At 61.9% G+C, this 9,611-nt stretch overlaps 1 protein-coding gene across 1 annotated transcript; it reads right to left on the reverse strand.

Moving 5' to 3' along the window:
• Positions 1 to 409: 409 nt before the first annotated feature.
• Positions 410 to 9,047, reverse strand: ABHD11 (abhydrolase domain containing 11). The gene is made up of 6 exons (XM_073315438.2): positions 8,708 to 9,047; positions 5,631 to 5,766; positions 5,362 to 5,535; positions 4,108 to 4,278; positions 3,604 to 3,785; positions 410 to 3,385 (listed from the first exon to the last, which is right to left on the reverse strand). Exons 1-6 carry the CDS (start codon positions 8,836 to 8,838, stop codon positions 3,247 to 3,249), a joined length of 933 nt encoding a protein of 310 aa, XP_073171539.1. The 5' UTR covers positions 8,839 to 9,047; the 3' UTR covers positions 410 to 3,246.
• Between the last annotated feature and the right edge of the window lie 564 nt (positions 9,048 to 9,611).

Genomic DNA, 9,611 nt, shown 5'->3' on the forward strand with positions numbered 1-9,611 from the left:
AATGTTGGGCTAATATTCAAAAAGGGTAAACGGGATGATCCGGGTAATTACAGAGCCATCAGCCTGACATCAATCCCAGGCAAGAAAATGGAATGGCTGCTGTGGGACTCGATTAATAAAGAATTAAAGGAGGATAATGTAAACAATGCTAATCAACAGGGGCTTATGGAAAACAGATCCTGCCAAGTTAACTGGATATCTATTTTGATGAGATTACAAATTTAGTTGATCAAGGTGACAAGTGTTGATGCAATAGACTTCTATAAGGCATTTGACTTGGTACCACCTGACATTTTGATTAATAAACTAGAACAATATAAAATGAACATGGCACATATTAAATGGATTAAAAGCTGGCTAACTGATAGATTTCAAAATGTAACTACATGAACAATCATCATCAAGCAAGTGTTTCTAGTGGGGTCCTGCAGGAATCGGTTTTTGGCCCCATGCAATTTAACATTTTTATCAGTGATCTGGAAGAAAACATAAAAACCTCACGATAAACTTTACATGTGACAAAAAGACAGGGGAGTGGTAAATAACTAGAGCCCTGCGTGGATACAAAACTTGTATCTGCATCTGATCTTCAATCCGTAAAAATCATTCACAGATGCAGATATCTGGATATAAAGCAGATATCTGCAGATTTACAGGGTTCTATAAATAACAAAGACAACAAGTCACTGACACAGAGCAATCTGGATTGCTTAGTAAACTATGCACAAGCAAGCAACATAGAACAATGGAGGTTGGGATCCTTTGTGGATCTGGGCCAAAGTACCTCCCTGGGGTTCAATAACCTTGCAGACAAAGCTATAATAAGATCCAATGGCTGAAAGCTGAAGGTAGAGAAATTCAGACTGGAGATAAGCTGCACATTTCTAACTGTGAGGGTAATTAACCATTGGAACAATTTACCAAAGGAATTAAAAAATCAATATTGGATGTTTTTCTAAAAGATCTGCGGTATTCAACCAGGAATTATTTCAGGGAAGTTCTCCGGCCAGTGGTATGCAGGTCAGACTAAATGTTTAAATGGTCCCTTCTGGTTTAGAATCTATAATCTATCCTAATGAGGCACTTGCCACTCCTGCGGTGAGCATGTTCTACTCCAGCAATTTGGAACCAAAGAATCTATAGCTCTGGAGTCTGGGAAATAGCAAGGTCAGTGCACCCCTTGTTCCAGGCTGTGCTCATCCCAGTCCAATCCCAGAAGGAGACTGCGTCCAGGAGCACAAGGAATAGGAACACAGGAATTGCCAGACTGGTCCATTTAGCCCGTACCGTGTCGGGCAGTGGCCATCATCAGATGCTTCAGGGCAGATGCAGGAACCCCGCAGTAGCATCCCTGGGATAATCTGTCCCGGTAAAGATCTCCTCCTAATCCAAAGATGGGCAAACTATGGCCCGCGGGCCACATCCAGCCCGCAGGACCATCCTACCCAGCCCTTGAGCTCCCAGCTGGGGAGGCTAGCCCCCGCCCCTCCCCCGCTGTCCCTCCTCCCCCGCAGTTATGTTGCTGCGCGGGCAGCACAGCTTCCACCCACCCACCTCCCAGGCTTTCTAATAAGCCTGTCCTGCCACTCTGAGTGGCATGGTAAGGGGGCGGGGGGTAGATAAGGGGCAGGAGGTCCCGGGGGGCAGTCAGGGGACAGAAAGTGTTTGGATGGGGAAGAGGTTCAGGAGCAGGGGGGCGGTCAGGAGACAGGGAGCAGTGGGGTTGGATAGGGGGTGGGGTCCCAGGAGTGGGTGGGTTGGATAGGGGATGGGGTCCTGGTGTGGCAGTTAGGGATGGGGGTCCCGGGAGGGGGCAGTCAGGGGACAAGGGTGGGGGAGTTGGGGGTTCCGGGGGCCTGTCAGGGGCCAGGGGTGTGGATAGGGGTTGGGACAGTCAGGGGACAGGGAGGTTGGATATGGGGTGGGGGCGGATGGTTGGGGAGGGGGGTCCCGGGAGGGGGCAGTCAGGGGACAAGGAGCAGGGGGTGGTTGGATGGGTCAGGGGTTCTGAGGGGGGCTGTCAGGGGGTGGGAAGTGGGAGGGGGCGTATAAGGGGCAGGGGCCAGGCTGTTTGCAGAGGCACAGCCTTCACTACCCGGCCCTCCATACCGTTCCGCAACCCCGATATGGCCCTCGGGCCAAAAAGTTTGCCCACCCCTGTCCTAATCCCTAATGATCAGAGACCAGTTAAGCCTCAAAGCAGGAGGGTTTAATTTCCCTTCCCAAACTCTTCTTTTAACAATAATTGTTGAGTCTGGAAGTTTTTGTCATCCAGCTAAATGCCCAGTCCTTATTTGAGTCTTGATAAGCACGTGGCCTCAATGATGTCCCGTGGAAGTGAGTTCCACAGTCTTATGTGTTGGGTGAAAAGGTATTTCCTTTGATCTGATCTGAGTTTCCTGACTTTTAATTTCATTGATGTCCCCTGATTCTTGTGTTGTGAGGCAAGGAGACACTCTGGACTCTCATTCTGCTAAGGCTGAGAGAACATGATGCCCAATTCACTGCTGCCCCACTCCCCTTGTCTTCCCTCTGGGAGAAGGCCTGTAGGTTTAGATGCCTCTGTGCTGATTTGGCTTTATTTTAAATACTGTACAGAGTCCCAGGAAGTTATACACAAAGGCAGTGCAAAAGTAGGCAGAGCTCTGGTTACAGCCTCTGGTGGAGGATGGGAACCTCCAGCAAGGTTGGGGTTGCACGCTGGAATCTGGACAGATTGGACTCTGATCCCCCACCCTAGAGCTCAGAGTCCCTGAGAAACGGACCAGTGAAGGGTCTGTGTGTGCCTGGAGGCAGCTGGGGAAGGGGGCTGGGAATGGGAATAACCTCAAGACCCCAAAGAAAGGATTCAAATAAGAGGGAAGAATAGGGCCAGGGAGCCCCTGGGCCACTGCCCCAACACATTGCGGATGCAAACAGATGGGCATGATAGCCTGTGGGGAGCCTCAACTCCAGATCTGCCCTGGCCCACTGAAACAAGCATTGAGGCCAAATCATCTCCAGCTGCATGGGGTGAAGAGAGATCCTAGCCCTGGCAGCGCAGCCCTGCCTCACTCTCCGCTCTAGCCTGCCACACAGATGGATGGGTCAGGTGCCGAGCCTTCCATCCCAGTGGCCCTGCTTGTGGACAGGGGCCACACTTCAGAACTGATCTGTCCCCAAAAGGATCCCCATGTCCTTCGTGTGGTGATCCAGGAGTAGGCAGCCCTGTGAATCACGCTGTCTCGGCCTGCACAGGAAGGAGCTCTATGGCAGCAGCAGAAAGTTGCAGATGGCAGTGATGAACTCTTGGGATTTATCTGCATGGACCCAGTGGCCAGCACCTGGGATATACTGGATCTCTGCCTCGGGAAAGAGCCGCTCGATCTCTGGGTAGTCCTCAGAGCTGCAGGGGGAAAGAACGTATTGGAGAGCTGGGGCATGGGGCTCACGCTGGGATCCCCCCGCAACACGGTCAGTCCAGGGCTCACGCTGGAATCCGGCCATATACACGCCTATCCATTTCAGGGAGCCCAGGGCTCACTCCACCCCTCAGTACCTGTGGCAACAGAGTGAGAGGGAACAAGCTGTGGGTCTCAGGGCCACAAGAGTCCCAGGACTCACCTGACATAGGGGGAGTCAGATCCTGCTAGAAAGAGTGTGGGTCCTGGGTAAGGCGCGTGGAACACAGGGAAGCCCATGATATTGGCCATATGGTGGGAAATGGCCTCCAGGTTCACCCGCCACACGTAACGGCCCTCGGCCTCCACCAGGTTGGTCAGCAGGAACTGCCTTACCGCCGACACCTGCAGCAAGGATAAAGCATGTCCATTTGTCACAGCGCATACACACATGCCAGCCAGGGACGCCCCAGGACGCTCCATCACACACCCGCACTAGCAAACTGTCACGCCAGATGTCATGTGTCTGCTCCAGCACCCCCTTCCTACCACAACAGATGTGCTGGCCACGGTGCCAACTCCCAGTGCGGGCCCTGTTGAGGTTCAGACAGGCATTAGGGCCAGGACTAAGGGCATGGGGATGGAAAAGCACCAGCTGGGGCTGGCGACTCTGGGGCAGCATGCTCCCACTCTGGGAGAGGGGAGGGCTCCTTGTGGGCTACCCTACCTGGACGGCTGGACGTAGCTGATCCTCCGCCAGCCGGCGTGCTGTGGAGCGGGGGATTCCACTCGGGATGCTCACTTTCCTCATGGCAGAGATGTAGGCCAGGAAATCTGTCACAGCCACACTCTCTGTGGGACTGATGTCTACAGACACCAGGCGCTCCACGAGATCTGGCTGGGGACAAAAGCGAGTGTAGGGATCTCACTCCAGCAGAAACCCTGCTCAGGGCCACAAGCATCCCAAGGAATGGTCAGAGGGCCCCACATACAGATGCATCCCCAAGAAAGGCTAGCTCTGGGGAGGAGCTCCTACCCAAGGGCCTTCCAGTCTGACCTGTCTGTCATTCCCCAGCGAAGATTCCAGAACACACAATAGAGCGGACAGCAAAGGCAAAACAGGGCGTTCATATCCAGTTTATGTTTCCCTGGCACCCTGCCAAGTGAATGCTCCCAAGCCCTTTATAGACTGTACAGCAGGGAGCTGTCAGCTTGCCCTGAAATGCAGCCACCTCTGGGGTGGAACATGACACAATAACTCTGACTGTGAGAACGTAGATTAACTCCCCGGATGAAATGGCAGGGAGTCACAGGAGACAGAACCCAGCAACCTGACTTATGACAGCAGGTGTTGGAATATGTGAGGGAATCTTTAAGTGCACAGGCAATGAATTCCTCATTGGAGAGAGAGCATCTGTAGGTGCACAGCAGTCCCAGGACTATGCTGGGAAGTTGCTTCTATGAACAGAAAGAGAGAAGAGCCCCTGGTACCGAACTGCCATTCCATTTCCTGCAGCACTGTGTGCTACCTGGGGTCTACCATGAGAAGTGGTCAGGCGGATCCCACTCAGGTTAGGTGTGAGAAGATCCTAGCTCCCCCTGAATGGATCCCTCCTTAAGGCAAGATCCATTAGCTTCATGCGAGCAGCACTCTGAAGCAATCATACAGAGGGAGGCTGTCTCAGTGAGCTGTGCTGACTGTGAGCTGAGTGCACAGGCCAGGCCACTGTGCCAGGGGCCCAGAGAAAGGAACAAGCCCCTCCACCTTGCCTTCATTCAGCCTTGCCAAGACAGAACAGGCTGGGCTCTTATTCTTCACAGAAGAACAACTATGACACCACCCAGAGTGCCCTCCTGCACCCCCAGGGAAGGGGGTTTGGGCTCCTCGACAGGCCCTGTGGTGGGGGAAGGGCAAACAGCAGCAATTGCCCCAAACCCTACATCCCGCTGGTTGTTCCCTGGCAGCCACACATGCAGGTACCTGCTGCAGTGCCAGTGTCATGGCGGTTTTGCCGCCCATGCTGTGGCCAACCAAGATGCACTTGGGGAGGCGCAGCTGACGCAGCAGGCGCTGCACATCCAGGCTCATGGCCTCGTAGCTCATGGTGGGGCTGTGCGGGCTCTCGCCGTGGTTCCGCGCATCCACTGTCAGCACCTGGCAGGGAAGAGAAGCCACTGCAAGCTGGGCAGGGCAGGCCCAGCGCTCGGGCCCTTGGCTGCCCCCGGCCCTGCCCTGCCCCTCACGCTCACCTTGCGGCCACTCCGCTGCACTAGGGCCCGAGCGATGGCACGGAAATTGCCCTTGCTACCCAGCAGGCCATGCAGGAAGACGAGTGGGGGCTGCGGTGCAGGCCCATCAAACACCATGTAGGAGAGGGGCAGTGGCCTGCAAAACATGGGCACAAAGCTGGGCTGGGAGCAGGACACTGCTGGGCTAAACACAGGACAGAGGCCAGGAGCAGGACACGGGCTGGGCAGGCTGGACCAGGGACATAGGATTACCATATGTCCGGGTTTTCCCAGACATGACCTCTTTTTTGGTAGTCTGCCCTCAGCCTGGGTGGATTTTTCAAAGAAGAAGAAATATCTGGGATTTTTCCTTATGGAGCAATTGTTGCAGCTCAGAAAGAGTCATCTCCATGCCCCAACTGGTCCCTCCCCTGCACCGCAGCTGACAGGTCCTGCCTGCCCCAGTCCGGCCAGCCAGGTAATCAGAGCTGCCAAGTGCCTCTCCACAGGGATGCCTGCCTGCCCCTCCACGACCTCAGACCCTGGCTGGGAGGGTGATAGAGACAGGCCCTGGCTCCCCACCCAGCAGAGAAGAAAAAGACTCACAGGGAGGTGCTCACTGACAGGCTGGTGCCGCATCCCTGCCACCGAGACAGGGAGCGCCACACTGTCCCGCACCTCGAGTGTGAGGCCACAGGTCCCCCCTCCAGCACCCCCTGAAATACCCCCTCGGCACCCCCCCCCGGTCCCCCCTCCAGCACCCCCTGAAATACCCCCTCGGCACCCCCCCCGGTCCCCCCTCCAGCACCCCCTGAAATACCCCTTCGGCACCCCCCCAGGTCCCCCCTCCAGCACCCCCTGAAATACTCCCTCGGCACCCCCCCGGTCACCCATCCAGCACCCCCTGAAATACCCCCTCGGCACCCCCCCCGGTCACCCCTCCAGCACCCCCTGAAATACCCCCTCGGTACCCCCCCCGGTCACCCCTCCAGCACCCCCTGAAATACCCCTTCGGCACCCCCCCAGGTCCCCCCTCCAGCACCCCCTGAAATACTCCCTCGGCACCCCCCCGGTCACCCCTCCAGCACCCCCTGAAATACCCCCTCGGCACCCCCCCCGGTCACCCCTCCAGCACCCCCTGAAATACCCCCTCGGCACCCCCCCCGGTCACCCCTCCAGCACCCCCTGAAATACCCCCTCGGCACCCCCCCCCGGTCACCCCTCCAGCACCCCCTGAAATACCCCCTCGGCACCCCCCCCGGTCACCCCCTCCAGCACCCCCTGAAATACCCCCTCGGCACCCCCCCCAGGTCACCCCTCCAGCACCCCCTGAAATACCCCCTCGGCACCCCCCCGGTCCCCCCTCCAGCACCCCCTGAAATACCCCCTCGGCACCCCCCAGGTCCCCCCTCCAGCACCCCCTGAAATACCCCCTCGGCACCCCCCCCGGTCACCCCTCCAGCACCCCCTGAAATACCCCCTCGGCACCCCCCCGTCACCCCTCCAGCACCCCCTGAAATACCCCCTCGGCACCCCCCCCGGTCACCCCTCCAGCACCCCCTGAAATACCCCCTCGGCACCCCCCCCCAGGTCCCCCTTCCAGCACCCCCTGAAATACCCCCTCGGCACCCCCCCTCAGGTCCCCCTTCCAGCACCCCCTGAAATACTCCCTCGGCACCCCCCGGTCACCCCTCCAGCACCCCCTGAAATACCCCCTCGGCACCCCCCCCCAGGTCCCCCTTCCAGCACCCCCTGAAATACCCCCTCGGCACCCCCCCTCAGGTCCCCCTTCCAGCACCCCCTGAAATACCCCCTCGGCACCCCCCCCGGTCACCCCTCCAGCACCCCCTGAAATACCCCCTCGGCACCCCCCCCGGTCCCCCCTCCAGCACCCCCTGAAATACCCCCTCGGCACCCCCCCGGTCACCCATCCAGCACCCCCTGAAATACCCCCTCGGCACCCCCCCCGGTCACCCCTCCAGCACCCCCTGAAATACCCCCTCGGCACCCCCCAGGTCCCCCCTCCAGCACCCCCTGAAATACCCCCTCGGCACCCCCCCCCCAGGTCCCCCCTTCCAGCACCCCCTGAAATACCCCCTCGGCACCCCCCCCGGTCACCCCTCCAGCACCCCCTGAAATACCCCCTCGGCACCCCCCAGGTCCCCCCTCCAGCACCCCCTGAAATACCCCCTCGGCACCCCCCCCCCAGGTCCCCCTTCCAGCACCCCCTGAAATACCCCCTCGGCACCCCCCCCCGGTCACCCCTCCAGCACCCCCTGAAATACCCCCTCGGCACCCCCCCCCAGGTCCCCCCTCCAGCACCCCCTGAAATACCCCCTCGGCACCCCCCCCGGTCACCCCTCCAGCACCCCCTGAAATACCCCCTCGGCACCCCCCCCCAGGTCCCCCCCTCCAGCACCCCCTGAAATACCCCCTCGGCACCCCCCCCGGTCCCCCCTCCAGCACCCCCTGAAATACCCCCTCGGCACCCCCCCCGGTCACCCCTCCAGCACCCCCTGAAATACCCCCTCGGCACCCCCCCCAGGTCCCCCTTCCAGCACCCCCTGAAATACCCCCTCGGCACCCCCCAGGTCCCCCCTCCAGCACCCCCTGAAATACCCCCTCGGCACCCCCCCGGTCACCCCTCCAGCACCCCCTGAAATACTCCCTCGGCACCCCCCCCGGTCACCCATCCAGCACCCCCTGAAATACCCCCTCGGCACCCCCCCCCGGTCACCCCTCCAGCACCCCCTGAAATACCCCCTCGGCACCCCCCCCAGGTCCCCCTTCCAGCACCCCCTGAAATACCCCCTCGGCACCCCCCCCGGTCACCCCTCCAGCACCCCCTGAAATACCCCCTCGGCACCCCCCCCGGTCACCCCTCCAGCACCCCCTGAAATACCCCCTCGGCACCCCCCCCGGTCCCCCCTCCAGCACCCCCTGAAATACCCCGTCGGCACCCCCCCGGCAGTGACTCCCCGGCCCCCTCTATTTGGGCACTTGACGTGTCGGAGCCCGGGGCAGGCGGCCGGGCGCTGGGCGGGGGGGCGGTCCGGGGGGGGCGGGGGGAGGCATTGTGGGCGGGGCGGACCGCTTACGTCACCGAAGTGCGCCCGGGCGCGCCGGCGCGGGGGGAGGCGGCCGCGGCGCGGTCGGGCGCCCAGGGCCCTGCCGGCAGCTGCGGGGCCCGGACGAAGCCGAGCCGGGGCCGGCCGAGCCGGCGGAGCATCCTAGGGCGAGGCGGCGCGCGGCGGCCACCGAGGGGGCTCACGGGGCTCACGGGGGGCGGGCCTTCCCCGGGCCCCGCCCCTCACGCTGAGGCCCCAGCCGCTGGCCGCCAGAGAGTCGCCCCGCCCGGCCCCGCCCACCGCGGGAGGGGTCATGACCTCGGCTGCCACGCGCCGGCCCCAGCGGGGTGGGGTCGAGACGGGCCCTCGGGGAGCGTTGCGAGTGCGCGCTCCCGGCCGGTATCGGTCACGTGAGGCGGTTTGCCCGGGGCGCGGCCGCACTAGGCTCCCTTTGTTCTCCTGAGCGGCAGCCCCCCCCCCTCGCCCCGCTTCCCCGCGGGGGCCGGGCCCGGGGTGCGGGCGGCAGCCCCCCCCCTCGCCCCGCTTCCCCGCGGGGGCCGGGCCCGGGGTGCGGGCGGCAGCCCCCCCCCCTCGCCCCGCTTCCCCGCGGGGGCCGGGCCCGGGGTGCGGGCGGCAGCCCCCCCCCCCCTCGCCCCGCTTCCCCGCGGGGGCCGGGCCCGGGGTGCGGGCGGCAGCCCCCCCCCCCCTCGCCCCGCTTCCCCGCGGGGGCCGGGCCCGGGGTGCGGGCGGCAGCCCCCCCCCCCCTCGCCCCGCTTCCCCGCGGGGGCCGGGCCCGGGGTGCGGGCGGCAGCCCCCCCCCTCGCCCCGCTTCCCCGCGGGGGCCGGGCCCGGGGTGCGGGCGGCAGCCCCCCCCCCCTCGCCCCCGCTTCCCCGCGGGGGGCCGGGCCCGGGGTGCGGGCGGCAGCCCCCCCCC

This window comes from Lepidochelys kempii, chromosome 17 (genome assembly GCF_965140285.1).
Source record: "Lepidochelys kempii isolate rLepKem1 chromosome 17, rLepKem1.hap1, whole genome shotgun sequence".
Classification (NCBI taxonomy): Eukaryota; Metazoa; Chordata; order Testudines; family Cheloniidae; genus Lepidochelys; species Lepidochelys kempii.